Genomic DNA, 18,714 nt, shown 5'->3' with positions numbered 1-18,714 from the left:
CAGTGGTGACACATCAGCACTGGGATTTGAACCAGTGAACTCCAGCTCCCAAGTCTGTTTCAAATGCACATTTTTGGACCAGTGGAGAAAACTGGAAACCCATGCCCACACAGGGAGAACATGCAACCTTCAAACACAAGGCCTCCCAGTCCTGCCAGACTCAGATGATGGACATAGTTCCTATGAGGACTGCTCAACATTATAACAATGACTGGTCCTTGAATAACAACAAATCATTTCTTCTTCTCTTTTGAAAACTGTGTTTTCATCAACAACTGCTTCGTTCTCAGAGCGGACATCTGATTCCCAGCATCTGTACACTACTTACTGTCATCACATCCCACCACACAAATTCCCTGCTTAACGACACTCACACAAAGCCTGCTTTGTCACTTAGCTACAGCAACCTCAGCTTCTAAAGATGAGCTGGCTTTTATGCAGACACATTTACAAATTAAAAAAAAAATATATGTTTTGCTGTCATTTAACACAACCAGCTGCCATACAAGACCCACTCTGAAGCCACAACCTCATCCTGCTGGTATTGCATCCACAGCAGTTGTTAAAATGGTCCCTTCAGACACTGATGATACTTAGTGGTATAATCTTCTACAAGTTGTTTGGCTAGAAGCGCAAATATTTGCGTCAGCCCATCCCATCCTGTCATGTACTTTCTCATGTCACCTCTAGTTAAAACCATCATGTGCTGTGTGCTGCTGGAATAAATGGGCTACATAGTGGAGCCTCTTATGAACTAGACCCACTGAACAGATCCATTTTCTTCCTCAAAGCTCCGTTTACCTACCCTGGCTGTGACCACTTCTGCTGAATTGAGAGAAGATGTCTTTCCATGTGGGAAGCATCCCATTCTTGCTTCCATTCCTGAAAAATGTCCCTTTCTTGGCCTTTCAGCCTCAGCTCAAGGAAATTTCCAAAACGACTTTACGATTAAGTGCATGTTTTACTAGTTTTTGTGCTATTTCATTCAATTTTAACCCCGTGTGTTGGTACCCATATCAACGTGATCACTCAGTTCCTGTTCTTAGATCTATACAAAGTTTCTGATATTTCGTTGCCCACATCTTGCCGGGCTCTACATGCAGAGCAGGAATCCAAACATGTAATTCCACTTCTGAGCTATCTCTCCACTGCACGCTGTCTTGATTGCCAGCAACTCTACTGTGCACACTGATAGACTATCTGAAATTATTCTCTTATCAAAAACCTGAAGGTATGGATGGAACAGTGATAGCAAAACTGTTTTTTTTTTCCTGTCTCGGGATCCTTATCTATCTGTATACACTGGAGTGTTTGTTTAATTTATATCTCCTACTAATACAGTAATATTCCCCTCACCCCACTCCTCTTTGAATATCTTCAATATCAAAATTCACTTTCACAAAATAAGAAAACTACTGCATTTGTTGTGCTACGGAGGCCTGGAGGGTAGAGACGGATTGCGCGTTTTACTTGGATGTCCCCTGCGAGCCGCCGTAGCCATGCTAAACACTGACAAGCAGCTGTTCTTCAGTATTGTGTTACGGAGCTCACGTGCGTGACTTTACTGTATAAAACTACGTTTAAAGCTGATTATATCTCTATTCACAGCATGGAGTCGGTCATAAAAATAAACCCAGGTAGGCTTAATGTTCGCCACATCTCGTTTCGTCTCTAAGTTGAACGTAGACTGGACTCAGGCGACGCAGTGGATGTTTAACACTGGGATGTCGGTCTGTCCGCTTTATGCTCGGCATTCTTACAGAAAATTAGAAGCGTAAACTGTCGTTTACTTTTCAGGAGCGACGAAATGGGACATCCGTCAGAAAATTTGGGACTACATAGAAGAGAAGAACCTGGCCAACTTTCCCAGGCCTGTTCACAACAGAATCCCCAATTTCAAGGCAAGTTTCAGCGCCATGCAGGGTTAGGATGTCTCTCTGCTCTCTCAGCTCAATGAAAAGATTCGTGCCAAAATCGGTGAAGCATTCTCTTAATTCCTTTCACTCTGTCTGGATGTTTCGGAGCTTTTAAGTCGGTGTTAACCACCGTTTTTATTGAGTACCACCATCCTGCTGCATGCATGCTGTTAGTTCCACAGAGTGTCCTAATTATGACTCTCTGAAAGCATTTGTCCCACAGACCGGATCAGCATGTAGCTCTTGTGTCACAGCAAAAATAATATGGGTGCAAATTTCAGCCCTGCCTTCAGTGTGGAGTTTGCATATTCTCCCTGTGTGTAGGTTTCCTTCCACAGTCCAGAAACATAGATGTGAGGTCGACTGCTGACCCTAAATTGCCCACATATGTGAATGTGAGTGTGTGTGTTTGTCCGTTTCTCTCTGTTTGACCTGTGATGGACTGGAGACCTTTCCAGAGTGTATCCTCTCCTCGCCCATGGTTAGCCGGGATTGGCTCCAGCACCCTGCCTCCCTGAACAGATTATACATGTTATGCACAGATGGATGGATGAAATCATGAGACACGTTTGAAATTTGACTCTAGTTTTATATGACCATTGCTTTGTTCATACACATTTTTATAGTTTGCTTATAGTTGAATTTAGATGCTTTTAATCAGAAAGATTCAGACAAGCCATCTCAGCATTGTCTCACATTAAGTCTTTTCCTGATGAAACTAGCTTCAGTCATTCAAGTAGATGATTCAGGAGCAGTTTTTTTTCTATCTGCTGGCGTTGTGAACTCACATCAGCAAGACATTGCAGGAAGGAGCTTTTCTAATAGTAATTTGAATGTTCATGAACCACAAACTGTCAAAAGACACATTTGTGCCTCTAAATAGCAGCTCGGTGTACATATGAACAATTTTCTGTCTTGTGTTTGCTTTGTGATGGACTGGTGACCTGTCCAGGGGGAATTCTGTTAGTTAGAATAGGCCTCAGTCGCAAGCAGCTTTAACTTGGATAAACCAGATGAATCACTGTTTTCCAGCCCGGGCCCTCAGCGATCAATGATCAATATTATGATTGTTTATGATGTCCAGGATCCAACACACTGAATCATGTTGAATACCTAGTTTTTTTGTTTGTTTATTTTTTCATTTTCAAATGTCAGTGTTTTAATGCAGCATAAGAGGACCTGTACACCAGGACTGAACAGTTGTCTTAGTAATTTACCATAATTCTTGCAATATATCTTATTATGCTAGTTAAACAGCATCTTATTCAGAGATAATTCTATTGACAACAAAATGGAAACTGTATAAACTTTACATTTCACATTCAAAATGATAAACATTCCTTTTTAGCACCTCAAGTACATTTTATGAATCACTGAATACAGTGAATTTACCAAATAAGCTTTTTCTTCATCATCAAACTCTATGAATGGAAAAAAAAAACATATATGTGTGTGTATATATATATATATATATATATATATATATATGAATGGACATTTGTTCAGCACAGCTCTGGACTGACAGATGTGTGGTTCTGTCTTTGCTCTAAATTTAGCTACAAGTGGCAAATTCCTTTGTTTAAAGCTTTAAGCTGATTATTCAGTTATTCATTTGAGTCGTCTGTGCTCAGGTTGCATCAGGACACCTGCTTTCAGTGAATGGATTTTATCAGTCTTCTGCAAAGCTTAATACAGTAATTCCCAATCATTTCAGTGAGCCGTGTTGGAGCACAGGCCAGGTCTGGGGCAACATCTTCTTGGGAACATTAAGGAATAACAATACCTATAGATATAAAGGTGGCTCTATTAATTCAGCAGTGACACATGGAAATCAGGTTTCCTCAGCAGTTTTTGGTTCCTGTCAGAGATATTTGAGTGATTAACGACTGTCTTGTGCATCCATGTGTTTCTTTTCCTGTGTGCATCCTGGCCAGGGTGCAAATCAAGCATGCAACAGGCTTACCGAGCTGCCGGAGTTCAAGAGCAGCCAGACAGTCAAAGTAAACCCAGACAGACCGCAGCAGCAGGCGCGCATTGTCACTCTTGAAGTAAGTTGAATTAAAGAAATGTCTGTTATCAAGGGCCGTCCTTTGTCTTTAGGGAGCCTTTGGAGCTTGTGCCAAGCTGTCAGAGCTGCAGACGTTCACCCAGACAGCTGAGGTGAAGGTGGATCCTGACAAACCTCTGGAAGGTGCCCGGCTGGCAGTGCTGCAGGTAGCACTCCTCTGTCAACAAACGCACAGAGAGAACCAGACGCTTCCAATTCACACTGCATGTTTTGACCCATTTCAGCATGAATGTGGGCGTTGAAGTGAGAAATGATAGATTATCTGACATGGTGGTTCTCACATTGTTTTAACCTGCACTGGGGGGCACCTGAGGGGAAATGCTTTTTCTGAACATTATTTTTTTTCTCTTGATTTTTATGAAGAAATAATGTGGACTGCAGAACAGTGCTAAAAACAGTTTATAAGTTTGATGTCGAAACAGTAAGTTTCGACTGTTGCATACTGCGTATAAAGACTCATGACAAACTTCAATTTTAAATATCTAACCAATGTCACATGATTTTTTTTTATTCTCTTTGAATCTATTAACATCCATTAACAATAATTGTTAAAAAAAAAAAAAAAAAAAAAACTACTGGGAAAAAGAAAGTCATTGATTGCTTCATGTTGGACAGCTTTTATAACTGTTCTAATAAAATGCTGAAGATTGTAAGTTTAAGTGTTTTATTCACTTCCTAAATTGTCATTTCAGTACTATGTATGCTCCCAATATGAATCTGCATGTTTTTTGTTTTGTTTGCAGCCATTTTCTGTAGTTCTTAACTGTTGCTTGTACACTGCTGTGAACATCTTTGCAGGCAAGGAAAACTCTGCTGGTCCCAACGCCTCGTCTTCGCTCCGGCCTTTTTAACAAGATCACTCCTCCTCCGGGGGCCAACAAAGAGCAGCTCCGCGTGTGCGCTTCTGCTCAGGTCCGAATGTGCTGCTTTTTGCGGATTTCAGACTGAATATTCATAAACAGCTACTGTAATCACTTCATTCTTTGTTTCTCCACTCTCGAACCTCCTTCAGGGCGTGAAAGACTTCAGTGTGCCAGTTGACCTTGATTCGAAGGTGAAGGTGGACCTGGTGGTGGTTGGCTCCGTGGCAGTGTCGGAGAAAGGTGAGTCAGACTCCAAATTACCGCAGTAGTAATTTTAACAGATGAGGATATCCTGAGGACAGTCAAAGAGAGTAATCCAGAATATGAGAACACCAGGAACACGGGGAAAGACGTAGGATGTCATGGCACAAAGGCACAATGACGATCTGTTGACAAGACGCTGAGGAAAAGAGGTTTAAGTACACCGGAGAGGGGAAGACAGGAAGGACAAGAGTGAGGCAATAAAGATGAGACGGGAGAGTGTCAAAATGAAACAGGTACGACATGAAGACTTTACAAAGACACAGAAGGGGACATGACAGTAATTCTACTTAATATACCTAAATGCTTGACAGGCCCACAAGTGTAATCAGTCCCTATTAAATGATTCTGTTTTGTGTGGCTTGATTATGCTCTTTATTTATGGATCTAATTGAAGTGTTGATAGTTGGTCTGCCAATTACATGCCAAGTGTGTATGTAAAACTATTTGATAAATGTTATTTAATATGTTTTTGAAAAAAGGCTGGAGAATGAAAGGCCTGAAAACACGCCATGAGGACATTCTGTCGCCTTAAATAAACTGTGGGCACAATTATTAGCAAGTTCTGGTTTTGACCAGTAATAAATCAGCTACCTCATTCCTGCTCAGTCCAAAATAAATAGATAAGAATAAATAAAACTCAAATCTGAATATTATCTTTCAGTGTAAATGAAAAATGACTTTCCGTGAAAATGAAAATAATGAACAAATAACTGAACATTTACAATTGACCATTTATAATATTTTCACACAAACACAGAAATGTAGCGACCCATACAGCTTTGCTTCTTTTTAAAAACGGTCACAAGCGAGTCTGCGGAATGGTTCCCCTGTTCACGATGAGCCTCATCCTTCCAGACCCTGTTCACAGAGGTGTGCTGGGTTGCTTCATGCGTCAGAGGAGCCCTCCGGTTTTCAGTAGCATCAGTACGTCAGATGTTGTGTTCCTTTAAAGTCTTTATTTTTAAGTCACACAGTGGAAGACTTCGATGTCTGTCCTGTCTGAAAATCATGATCTTCTTGAAAGATGCAGACTTTCTGGAGCACTGCCTTCAGAAAGTGTCCTCTAAAAACTGGCAGTAGTTTTAGGAGTTCAGTTTAAGTCCATCTTCAACCCGAAAAACTCCTACTAGCTCACCTGCCCTTACCGGAACCCCGCCTCCTCCTGGCTGGAGCTTTGTGCCAATTCCTGCTCCAGCCACGCCGCCGTCCATGTCATGAAATCTATCAGTGTGTTCTCAATGTGTTTCTTTTGACTCTGTTGTCACTTTGAACATGATGTTATAGTACAGTAGTAGAACCAGAGTTTGAAATTCATGTGTTTGTTGTTTGTTTGTTTGCTTCTGATTAATGTCTTCAAACCTCTGCCTTTGTGATTCTCTTGTGTTCTCGTCCTCCTTAAGGCCTTCGGATTGGAAAGGGAGAGGGCTTTGCTGACATGGAGTACGGCATGATGGCCTCGATGGGGGCTGTGAATGAGTCCACTGTGGTGGTCACTGTCGTCCACGACTGTCAGGTTGGTCATTTCGCTTATGTACCGAACATACTGATTGGTTAAAGCTCGTGTCCGGAGTTTTGAAAGAGAGAGGTTTTTTAAATCCATCGTCTCAGGTTCCGCCCTCCCTCTGCTTTCATGAGCGACCAAGCCACGCCCCTTTAATTTGTGCACGCGCATTATCCGTCTGGTGAAAATGAGAGCCTCCGAGTCCTACAGCATCCTCCATGTTTAGCTGTTTACGGTGGATGTTCAGCAGACAGTGGATATATTCGAGGTAAGCGGGGCAGCTGTTGCGTGGCTAACTCACCTCTGGCTGGGCGAGTGCGCGTGCTCTCTGGCTGCGTGCACACTTTGATTGTCAGCATGACAAGGCGGAAGCTCAAAATCTATTGGCTGAAGCTGACCGGCGCTTTTTCGGGTAACATGGGGGTCTATGAGACAAAGGCAGGGCTCATAAATACATTTTTATATTGCTTTATGCTAATATTATATTGTAGTATCGAACCAGACTGACACATTTAAGGTCTGTTAGAAAATGATACATACATTGGAAACGAACGGAAACTCCGGACACGAGCTTTAAGGAAAGATGGGAAAGCGTTCAGACTCAATCTGTTAAAGAAAATAAACAACGCCGTTTTAAAAGCAGACTCTGGTGCTTTCAGGTGGTGGACATTTCCGAGGATCTGATGGGAAGTCATGACCTGACGGTGGACTACATCCTCACCCCGACCAGGGTCATTAAGACCGACTGTCAGGTGCCTAAACCACAGGGAATCATTTGGATTAAGGTATATTTCCCCTTTTTGTGCTATGCTTCTGTAAATTGACAAGTTCTTTCACAGTGAAACTAGCTTTAAAATGTGTTGTCTCTCAGGGGGTTTTGAAGGAAGGCATGAACTACAATATCTCTGATTTACATCCAGCAGTATCATTTGCTACACACAGGTCACCATCTCTCTTCATCCCAGTTCTCATCTCTCAATAAGAAGCAAACAAAAACACAAATATTCATTAAAAAAAACAAGTATTTACTTATTTTAAGAAATATGTTGAATTGCTGGATTCTGTATTAATATGCAAATTAAATTAATGGTAAGATGCTACTGTGATTTTAATGTCTAGAATTTATTTTATGTGTGATTCAATATAGGCCAGTATGTCTTCTAAATGCAGTAGTAGTAGTTCAAATGTTGAAAAAAAAAACAACCCTAAACTGTTATGTAGCTATAAAAATGTTTGAGGTGTGGGAGAATGAGCTCCCCCAACAGAGAGCTAAACCACATTACGACCCTTCTGCCTCAACAGTTCTCAGGCTGCACATTCGTCTCAGACTGAGTAGGAAAGTTTTATTGAATAGCAGACATGTTTTTCACAACATGACGCGGTTTTGTTGATGACTGGTCTGAGCCTGCAGTCATAAAAACAAACTTTCCTTCTTATATTTAATTGCTTTAATGTAAATGTTCAGTTTCAATTTAATCTGCAACTGTTCGTTCTGGTTGCAGCAGTGTCTACTGTTTTACATTTATATAGAATTTCTGCCTATTCTAAAGATGTGTGCTTTAATGAAATAATTGTACCCCTTGTCATTGTGCCTGTTTTTAAGACTCCTTTATGTCAATTTCCTGTAGCTGATTCTCTCTTGCGCCCCCTAGAGGACGAGGCCTGTCTAAAAACTACTCAATTCCAAAATCTGCTGTTTTCCTGATAAATGATTGGGCCCGACATTTTGAATAATTAAAGAGAATGATTGAGAGGTTTACAGGAAGCCAGACTTTTTTGAATTGTGGTCAGTGTAAAGAAATAAAAATTGAGCATTTTGAAGGGAGGGTTTTAGGGAATGTAGAAAACTGTGTTTCAAACTCGCTAACTGTCCTTGTGTGTGTATAAGATTTATGGAATTTTATGGCTCCCAAGTTTTATGTGTATGAATATGATTTTCGGGACGGGGATGGACAACTGTCCAAATTAGTCTGAAAAAATATCAGCAGGTTTTAAAATAATCAATAGAACTGACAGCTTTGTTTTTGAACTTGTAAAAAGTTTTATTAGTCATTTTAAAGAACACAGGTCAGCCTCAGACTTGGAGCAGAAAAATGTAGAAATCTAAAGTGGAGTGATGTTATTTCACTCAGGGCCTGGTGACACGTCAGTTTTAAAAACTTAAAGGGTTAAAACAGATGATTCACGGCTGAGCATTCAGTCGCCTTACGTCCAGCTTCCTGCCTTTGTGCGCCGCTGTCTTATTGTCACAGTGCCAGGATTTACTGAGACAGCTGAATAGAAGTGACAGATATCCAAAGTCATCAGTAACACCTGTGCTTGACGTGTTGTGAAAAACCTGAAAATGAAGCATGTGGTCTCCATCGCTGACGCTGTGTCAGTTTATTGTATCACTAAATCCTGCCTTTTTTTTTGTTTTTACAGTTTTATGGGAGAGAAATATAGGTGCATTTCAGCTATTGTCAACACTGTATGACAGTCTCATGGTAAAATGTGCTTTTGTTCCCAAAAAGAACCTCTGACTGTAAATATTTAGCACCAACGCTTTGATTCTGTATTGTTTATCTTACTTTATGTCCCCATAGCTCTGTTTGTTAACAGCGATGGGTTTTCTTGAGGTCACTTAAGAATTTGCAGAGTAAGGCTGGAGAGGAGTTGCAGGTTTCATTTTCTGTTGAAATACTGCCCTCTAGGGGACTTGGAGAGGAGCTGCACCTCCTGGAATACCAGGGGTCTGAAGCTTTATGGGTAGCAAGAAGCTGCAGCCAGAGGGTAGCCCTGTGGACAGGCCGAGTCCTTTACATGACGGAGAGTCACACACATTCACACACACTCACATTACAGGAGGGAAACCCACTACACAAGTAGAGAACTTGAAATCTCTGCACAGAAAGGTGACAGATTCAAAATTATATTCTTATTGTAAGCTGAAAACGTAAACCACGTCTCAATATTTTCCACTTTCAAACTATTTCCCCTTCAAAATGAAGATACAGCAAATGAACTTGTGTGTATATAGTTTTTGTTATACATAGCAAATCTGTTTCTCCTGCTGCATTTATGGTATAAATAAGAACCATAGATACTTTTGGCTCTTTTTAAAAAAAAAAACAAGCCTCCCCATAGTTTTTGTGTTCTACATTTATTATAGCGTTAAATTATTATCATTGTGTGTGTGTGTGTGTGTGTGTGTGTGTGTGTGTGTGTGTGTGTGTGTGTGTGTGTGTGTGTGTGTCTAATTTTTTTCTTTTTTTTTATTTGTAACATTTTCCTCTGATTTATTGCCTCTGACAAAGTGATATCATATTTTTCCTCTTGATAATTTGTCTTTAATTAGACATGATAAGGCCATTATTCTTATCATGCGGACAGTGTGTGTGTAACCTCTGGGTTCCTCAAGACGCACATATCAGTAAACAGGACCCAGCGACCCCACAGACAGGAAGGCCGCATCTGATCATCAAAGGCTTCTCTGCCCAGCCACCTTGGCTCTGCTGGGGCAGGGGAACGACAGGTCAAGCAGGCCAGTGTAAAAACAATAGGTCCGTATATCCTTTACAGGCCTGCTCAGCATCAAAGCCTGCCAAGTCACTTTAAGAACCAACAAATCAAGAAAGCAGTATTTATTTTTAACTGCCGGGGAAGTGAAATATCCTGCAGCTTTAGTGCGTCTCCATTCACTGTGCGCAGAATGGAATAATACAAAGTCATCTGCGAACTTTCTCTTCATACGTGCTGCATGGGCGCTCTGGAAGTGATGTGTGAACTCTGTGTTACACCTGTTGCCTTTCAGCCTAACTCAGTTCAGTTTGTGTCTTCAGCTGGACGCAGAGAAGCTAGAGAAGATCCCCATCCTGAAAAAGCTGCGAGCTCTGGAGGAGAAGGCTGGAAAGGACGTAACCCTGGGGGCAGCGCCTGCGGCGGCAGAGCCGGCCGTGCAGGCCAGCCAGCCAAAAAGACAAACCAGACGAAGGCCGAGGCAAAACGCCCAGCAGGACGCCGGCGGGGAATCCAGACAGGAGCCCCAGCAGGAGAGGAGAGCGGAGACGGAGCAGAAAGCCAGACAGCGCCCGGCCCGGGAGAGGAAGGAAAGCAGGGGCGACGGCAAGGGAGCAAACGAAGGAGAAGGCAGAAAGACCGTTAGGGATAAAAGTAAAGGGAACTCCAGGGAGCAGGCGCCACAAGAGGGCGGAGGTGAGGCCGCTTCGCAGCAGAAGCTCCCTGTGAGCGTCACCACCGTTTACCTGGGGGGGATACCTGCCGGGCTGCGGGTCAGCGAGCTGAAAACGGCCCTCAGAGAACGGGAGGTGGTTCCACTGAGGCTGACCTGGCACGGCGCTCAGCGCAGAGCCTTCCTGGACTACAGCGACCCTCAGGGGGCCGACCAGGCCCTGGAGGCCCTGCAGGGTCTCTCTCTGAACGGCCAGAGTCTGCAGGCCGAGCTGGCCAAGAGCCAGCGGGGGGCCAGGAAGCCCGGACCGTCTCATAAACGACCGAGACCTCCAACAGCGCCCAAGTCCAAAGACGCGCCGGCAGACAGTCAGAGTGACGCCGCCGAGAAGACTGAGGAGTAGCGGCAGAGTGCGCCGTGGAACAAGAGCCATAAAGTAGTGTTGCTAGCACAACGCTCAGTACCTGCAGATGAGTGAAGTGTGTGCATTGATATATACGCTTGAGTTTATTATGAAAGGTTTTCAGTTAAATGATCTTACAGAGGAAGTCCCCGATTATAGTTTCTGACAATGTGAGAAAACCCTGACTTCAAACATATTTCCCCAAAAGTGTGGTTTTTTTTTTTTTTTTTTTTTTTTTTTTGACAGAAGTGCCTTGCTTTGCTTTGTTTTTTGCACATACCTCTCGGTCTGTGTCCTGACGGCCTTGTCTTCCTTCATGGTGCCTTTTTAGGAGCTTTTGAAGCACGTTAAATATTTACCTTTAACGTATTGACTCAACAGACACATACATATGTTTATGTAGGAATATTTAGGAACTATTTTATTAGTTTTTCATTAGCAAATTTCATGCGTTTACTTATATTTCTAGCGAGAAAATACCGAGACTCTTGAGCCAAAGATGTTCTGGTTGTGTTTCGGTGCAGATGGCACCACCATGTGGCCAGTTAGGTACTGAAATCATTACAAGCCTCATGGAGTTTTTCTTTTTTTTTTGGGAGCATGAAGTGTGAATTTTGAACTGTCAGTATATAGGTTACAGACATTTTGTACCAGTCAGTTCTTTTAAAAGATATTTTCTCACGCATTAGTTGTAATGCCGTTGCCAACATGAGAAGCCGATGTTTCTCATGGGTCAAAATTATTTTGACCAACTGGCGCAAGTTCTCATTTTACATGATTCTGGATTTTGGATAACATGGTTTTCTGTTGGTGTGTTTTATTAAAAGTCTGAACATAGATGCAGATGACGACTAACCTTTTTTTTATATATATATATATATATACACAGAGGAATACAGTATTAATGCTTGCAGTTTTTTTTAATATACTGATGTAGTTCCTTGGATAGAGGTCACGTTCTGTTTTCCCATTGCTTTCTGGGTAGTTAGTTCAATGTGACTGTATTGCAGATAGCGGCAGTGTAGCATGACGGTTGTGTCACATTGTAGGTTCAGCTTCATTGTTAAAGATTTTGACTTTTTCGGTTCAGTTTAACTGCAAGACACTGTATCACGTGTGATTTTGAGCTCAATAAATTTTGAAGAACAACGAATCTTTGAATTGTTTTGCAACATAGAAAAAAAACCACAGTAGAATTTTAACATGACATTTTGCACCACTGTTTGCATTTTGACAAAACTGATACGTTTGGTTGAATTTTACCACATAGTTGAATCCTAATATTAAACTTGGTGAAGTGACTTTGATGTAAGACGCATATAATTTATGTTTATGTCATTTTCAGGTGACATCATCTTTACTGTATTTTGATAGATGATGTAAAAACTCAGATTTTAGAATAACCGTTTGAACACCCAACAACCTCAAACCTCAAATCTTTTTTTAAATATACTTTTCTATGTTTTTCAACGGAGACGGCCTGATAAGTGATCAATCCCCCTTGTCGGTCTGCTTTGCCAGAAACATGTCCTCTTTTCCCTGAAGTCAGGTTGCATTGAGTCACAAGCACACAGCATGTCTTTCTTCACAGTGCAAGCCTCTGGCTTTTTATGGAGCTGTCATCCCGGCCTGGCCGGGGAACAGCTGTGGAGCTCCATCTCTCTCTCTCCCCCGGCCCTGCCAGGGCGCTGAACCTCGGCAAATGTCATCGGTGTGTTAATGTGCTGTTCCACTGCTGCTGAGCCCACTGCCTCCTGTGCTCCATGGCATGCTAATTTTACTGGGGTTCAGATAGTGGTCATGCTGTGAGATTGCAAAGCTACGCAAAAGCCAGCAAATCACATCTTCCTGTAAAGATTTATATCTGCACACCAATAACCACAGCAGGACTTTAAAGTAAAATGAACTAGTCATCTTAAATTACAATCTTGTTACTTTGTCTAAAGTATGAGATTTATGCATCAAAGTAATTGAGAAGAACTGGACAGCACCACCGGGTCCTTTTCTGCAATAGAAGCACCTGTTTTCCCACACAAAACACACTTCTGTGAAACTATATGTTGAAAAAATAAAAATATATTGAATAACCTTACGTAGTACTGCTGTCCAGTTGAGGTAAACTACAAACATTGATCTTAACCTGTTAATTTTTTTAAGGAATCATTTTAAGTGAGAAGCACTGACAACAATTTCAACACTGTCTAAAGACATTTTGACACAAGATAATATTTTGATCGTGTCATAAAACATGGAGGACTTCACATGCCTTACTTTTTACAGGGCATGATAAGTCTGGCCTTTTTAACAAATTAAATATCTTTTTTGTAATTCAGTCAAAACCAAACATTTAATTTAGGAGTTGATTTTTGGGACTTATAAACTATATTATGTGTTATGATAGTTCATGCATATTATCTACACCCTGGAATCAGTCATTGAAGGAATAAAAAGATCAGCACTGTTCGTTTTATTTGCACCCACACATTCAGCAGGCATGATCCACAACAACTAGAACAATGGACAAGCCACTGTGAGATTTCTCCTCTGATTAGCCATGGCTCGTTACAAAGAGGCTCAGTTTGGACTAACCTTTCACAATAACTTCTATTAATCGACGCTGTGTGGAAAACGCATGTGTTGATATAATATCAGTTTACATGGGACAGAAAATCACTCTATTCCTGATTTTTTTTTTAACTTTAACGCAACATGTGCTGATTGAATTAAAAGGTTTAGTAATGCCCAACACTGGTTTTCCATTTCGGCAGATTTAGTTTTAGTTGATTAATTTGAAAAGTAGCTACACAACAAAAGTTACAAAAATCCTTAAAATAAATCTTCACATCTTTTCAATTTAATGGAATTTAGGCCTGGAATATCCCCACAAAATCTCCAGAGCATACGAGTGTGTGATGAAATCCAAATATATTTAGTTTCTTTGTGGAATTGTGGGCATTAACAGCCCAATGATATATTTTATTTCTTACAGTTGCTTTTTCCAAAAGGTTGGCCCTGGTTAATGGGCCCCTTGCTAAATTTGCTACCAACATATAAGTATACAGACAGTGCTGAAAAGTACAAGGTCTACATATATTTGACACAAAACGACAACAGTGCTTACAATATATCCTCAATGTTTCAATTAAAAACAATAATAAGCAATCTGACAAATATTGCCAATAAAGCTCGTAACTCCTTGGCCAATTCGCCTGAAATTAAAATAGAGGCCTAGAGAATAAATAAAAGTTGCGCTTATAGGCTATTTAAAAAGTGCCGTCATCGTTTTTACACAGTTTACAGTATATGGACTTACAGCATAGGCTATATCTGCAGAATCCACAATTGTTCATTTCAAAATGCAATGTTGGTATGTAAGTCCGTAAAAAGAACCTCAGTCTAATTTATCAAAGGTAAAGGCAAAGGTAAAAACTTTAGACGGAGAAAATTGAAGTGTGCATATATATGTATATAATTTTTTTTCTTTTCTTTTTTTTTCTTTTTTTTTTTTTACATAGATGAATAAACAAGAGCATAAGTGTGAAGTGGTAGTCATCCGCTCTGCAGAACTAAGTACCAAACAGCAGTAGGGTTTCTTACACCCTCCATTCGCCCTACTGGTCGATGATGATGGGATGAAAAAGACAAAGTTTGTATTATTATATATTATTATCACTATTATTATTATGCGGTTGCTTTGTAATTGGCCTGTAGAGAAGTAGTCCGTTCTACTTGAAGCACTCGGCTCTGTCCAGGGCTGCGTGGGCCAATAATGCCTTTTCTTTTTCTTTTCATTCCGTTTTTCCTTCTTCTTCTTCTTCTTCTTCTTTTTTTTTCTTTTGTCCTTCAGTGGTAATTTTTCTCGCGCGTTTGTTCTCAGTCCCGCGTGTCGCGCGCGTGGCTCCAGCGCTCACATCACGCAGGGCTTGATGTCCTGGTAGGAGACCTGCTGGTGGTGGTAGTACGAGCCGCTGCTCGGGGAGTGCATGGCGGAGGAAGTCATGGCGTTGAACGAAAAGACGAACTCCTTTCGGTCGCACATGCTGGGAGACTGGGAGTGGTACCGAGGAATACCTGCACGGAGAGAGTCCAACATTCAGGCTTAAAAGGCTTTTTTTTTCAACTTGGGAAGATTTTAAATTCACTGTATGCTATCATTTTGCATGAATTAACAGGGAGAAATAAAACAGTTATAACAATTCATATTTTACAAACATCGCAGTTTACCGTAAATAACTGCTTCTCATCTAATGAGCCTAATTAGGATTTATCCCTAATTTGCTCACAATAAAAATCACTAAAAATAAGAGACAATAATGGTAATATTATTTTAAAAATGATAATAATAATAATAACAACAACGATGATAGTGTTTTTCCTCTAACTTTAACGATGAATGCTCATTAAATTAAAGTCATAACCTTCATCTTTTAGTTTTATATCTGGACTGTGTTTTCATTAAATGAAATGCGTTCTCTGGGGTCTGAAGTCTTTTTAACGGGCTCTATTAAGACTGTCAAAGTGGAGGCGGATTTGCAGGCCTAATTGACAGTGGCCCTCTTGCACGCCAGTCCCGGAGGACTGAGTGCCTCGGGGCAAGGCAGGCTGGACCTAACCGCGCTTGTTTTTCTTACCCAGAGATTGGCACGACTCTAAACTGTCCCGGCAGACTCTCCCGGCTCTGCCGTGTCTCCTTTTTTCACCACTTCGAGGAAACCTCGAGAGTTCGTAAACCCTGATACTGACTTTTATTTCAATAAATTAATAACAACAAATCGGAGCGAAACAGTTGCAGAACTGAATTTTTCTTTGAACGAATATGTGCATTTACTTAAAACTGCATAATTTCTATTTCCAGTCCTCGAGTTTTGAACAGTAATACAGATAAATCCACAGGCGTGCACGTCAGGACCAAAAGTTTCACCAGGCCCACATTTGGCACGACACCATAAAAATCTCTTCATTGCCAAACTTGGTTGACCATATAAGAAAATCATTAATAAAGCCTTTATTATTCAATTTGTAAAGGATTAATCTATTTAATGGTCTGACTTGAATGTTGCCCCGCGGCCGTGGCCCTCCAGATGAGCCTCTTACCTTGTAGGTCCGTGGTGCTGTGGCCGTTCTGGTGCAGGTAGGGCTGGTCTAGGGAGTGCGTGGGCAGGCTGGGCTGCAGGGGGTTCGCCCCGGGGTTACACGGAGACAGAGGCTGCTGCTTAATGTACGAAGCCCCGTTATTCAGCGACGCCGTGGGCGCCGGAGCCCACGCCGAGGCGGAGCTGGAGTAGACCGGGTGAGGCTCCATGACTCCCCCGCTGGTCAGCAGAGGGGAGGCGGAATTGTCGTGGTGCGGGTAATCGCTCCCCGTGGATCCCGTACAGCTCCCCATGTAGGAATGTCCACTGTTGGTCGACAAGTGCGACATGGAGTGGCCGGACAGACCCATCCCCTCCATGTTACCTGCCAAGTGTCCATTCATCATCCCGATCCCGCTATCCAGAGACAGGCTGTTGGGCGGGCAGGACAGACCCCCGCTGCTGCCCTGGAAGTTGTAGGACTCGGGGATGTGGTTGAACCCCAGGCCGTTCATCATGCTGTACATGGGCTTCAGCGCCTGGCACTTGCGCCTGAAGCCCCTCGGCCTCCTCCTGAAGGAGCCCTCCTCGAACATAAACTCGCTGGCCGGGTCGATAGTCCAGTAGTGGCCCTTTCCCGGCCGGCCCAGGCCCTTGGGGAGCTTGATGAAGCACTCGTTCAGGGACAAGTTGTGGCGCACCGAGTTCTTCCATCCCTGGTAGGAGCCGCGGAAGAACGGGAAGCGGCTCTGCAGGAACTGGTAGATTTCGCTCAGAGTCAGGCGCTTGGTCGGGGAGCTCTGGATAGCCATGACTATCAGAGCTATGTAGGAGTAAGGAGGCTTCTCCGGCCGCCGGATCCCCGCGTTCGTCTTTTTGGTTTTGGTCGTGGAGGAGGCGGTTTCCATCACCACGGTCTGTCCGTGCGGCTTCTCCGGAGCAGACATGGGGCTGCTCTGGGCAGGGGTCTGCGCTGGGGGCTGCTGCACCTCTGCCGTCATTAGTTGCTGGATTGAATCTTCAGGATGGGAACCGAATCTTCTGCTTCCCTCCTGTAATCGCTATCAAGTCGGTTACTCGGTCCTTGTCATTAAAAAAAAAAAAAAAAAAGAAAAGAAAAAAGAAGAGGAAGAAAGTCTGGGGACGCGATGAGAAGGCGGACTGTCCTAATTCTTCCTTCTCGCTGTTTCCGTGCGTCCTGCTGCAGTCTGAGGCCGGGTCGCCTTGTACACAGCGTCCGAAATAGGACAAGGAGCAGAACAGGAGCAGCTTTCCACTTCAGTTGGTGTGTTGTCGTGCGTCCGAGGAGCTCACTTTTTACTTATCTGTTGCCATCGGCGCATTGGAAGCTGGATGTCTTGGTCATCCTCATGTTGGGACCCGCCCAGTTCCCTCCTACTCCAGTGGTGGGCTGCAAGCATGCACATCTGTGTGCGTTCACTCTTGGAGACTTTGCACTGAAATAAGGAATATATAACCTTTAGTGACCGTACGTTATTTTATACTTTACGACTACTTAAATTACAATGCACTGACTGAAAGTATATTACTGATATATTAACACTAAGCAAGTTTAGTTACAAATATTATCTCATTTTCAGTTTCATGTCACTGTTTTAATATATATTTATGTTTTATACCTGCATGTTTTTGTGTATTCAGTGTGAAAGTACACCCATAAACATGCAGTGTAAATACCATGCAGTCATTTGAGGCAGTGTGCTCCCTGAGCACCACGCCCCAGAGCTCATTTGTTTATAGCCAATAAACTCATTAAATACTTTATAAAACATTTTAAATCTATGAAAAGCATTTACAAGAGAACGTGCCCCCTCATATTCAAAACCACCCTCCTGATTTCTGTAAAAGATAGACAGCGACATGGGCAGGATGTTTATACAGCAAGATGTAAACATTTTTCCTGGCCTTCTTTAAATAAAAAAAAAAAAAATCAAGCAAAAGCTCCGTTAGATCAGCTAATAGTCAATCTGATGCGATATGCCCGCGCGTTCGCAGCGTCTTCTGTCGATGTTGGACTTTGTTACACATGAATATTGTTTGTGTAATGCAGTCAAAATATTTACGCAGGGACGCGGGAGGAGTGAGGTGGAAGCTCTGCCGAGCTGGGAGCGCACAAACTCGGACGGGGACTTGGGATCGACTCCTGCTGGCAGTGAAGCACCCAAAGGTCCGGGACTTCAAAGTAAGTGATTTCAACCTTTGTAAATTCATTTATTACCAATTTATGTACTCAGAGTCTTCATAGAGGAAATCCACAGCTTTAATTTGCCATGCGACTTAACAAGTGATTAAAAATCAGGCCAGCTGGACTTAATACTTCTTGCTTGTAGAAAATGCGCAACTCTTTTCCCTTTCTTATAGTTTCTTTTCTTTCTTTTAAAAGCTCTTTTCGTTGCCTTTTCACACAGCTTTAAGAAAAAGAGCTTCTGGAAGCT

At 42.2% G+C, this 18,714-nt stretch overlaps 2 protein-coding genes across 3 annotated transcripts; one reads left to right on the top strand and one right to left on the bottom strand.

Moving 5' to 3' along the window:
• The first annotated feature begins 1,508 nt into the window (after window positions 1-1,508).
• Window positions 1,509-12,335, top strand: mthfsd (methenyltetrahydrofolate synthetase domain containing). Of its 2 annotated transcripts, none has more exons than XM_030090154.1 (8): window positions 1,509-1,637; window positions 1,798-1,901; window positions 4,017-4,130; window positions 4,783-4,896; window positions 4,997-5,087; window positions 6,512-6,624; window positions 7,272-7,397; window positions 10,434-12,335. In XM_030090154.1, the coding sequence occupies exons 1-8, from the start codon at window positions 1,610-1,612 to the stop codon at window positions 11,184-11,186; spliced, it is 1,443 nt and encodes a 480-aa protein (XP_029946014.1). In that variant the 5' UTR covers window positions 1,509-1,609; the 3' UTR covers window positions 11,187-12,335. The 2 variants fall into 2 exon arrangements, with proteins under 2 accessions (XP_029946014.1, XP_029946020.1); XM_030090160.1 differs by lacking the exon at window positions 4,017-4,130 and adding an exon at window positions 3,851-3,964.
• A 1,488-nt stretch (window positions 12,336-13,823) lies between these two features.
• On the bottom strand, window positions 13,824-17,579 carry foxf1 (forkhead box F1). Its single transcript, XM_030090169.1, has 2 exons — window positions 16,281-17,579; window positions 13,824-15,257 (listed from the first exon to the last, which is right to left on the bottom strand). The coding sequence occupies exons 1-2, from the start codon at window positions 17,257-17,259 to the stop codon at window positions 15,094-15,096; spliced, it is 1,143 nt and encodes a 380-aa protein (XP_029946029.1). The 5' UTR covers window positions 17,260-17,579; the 3' UTR covers window positions 13,824-15,093.
• Between the last annotated feature and the right edge of the window lie 1,135 nt (window positions 17,580-18,714).

Source organism: Salarias fasciatus, chromosome 1 (genome assembly GCF_902148845.1).
Source record: "Salarias fasciatus chromosome 1, fSalaFa1.1, whole genome shotgun sequence".
NCBI lineage: Eukaryota > Metazoa > Chordata > Actinopteri > Blenniiformes > Blenniidae > Salarias > Salarias fasciatus.
The sequence above is the reverse complement of the archived record's forward strand: the minus strand, read 5'-3'. Positions and strand labels throughout refer to the sequence as shown.

Bases quoted from the DNA above. Each gene is read 5' to 3' on its own strand.
- mthfsd (XM_030090154.1), top strand. From the start codon at position 1,610: ATGGAGTCGGTCATAAAAATAAACCCAG. The intron at 1,638-1,797 runs GTAGGCTTAATG...TTTACTTTTCAG, and splicing joins GGTCATAAAAATAAACCCAG to GAGCGACGAAATGGGACATC. The intron at 4,897-4,996 runs GTCCGAATGTGC...AACCTCCTTCAG, and splicing joins GCGTGTGCGCTTCTGCTCAG to GGCGTGAAAGACTTCAGTGT.
- foxf1 (XM_030090169.1), bottom strand. From the start codon at position 17,259: ATGACGGCAGAGGTGCAGCAGCCCCCAGCGCAGACCCCTGCCCAGAGC. The intron at 15,258-16,280 runs GTAAGAGGCTCA...CTCTCCGTGCAG, and splicing joins CAGCACCACGGACCTACAAG to GTATTCCTCGGTACCACTCC.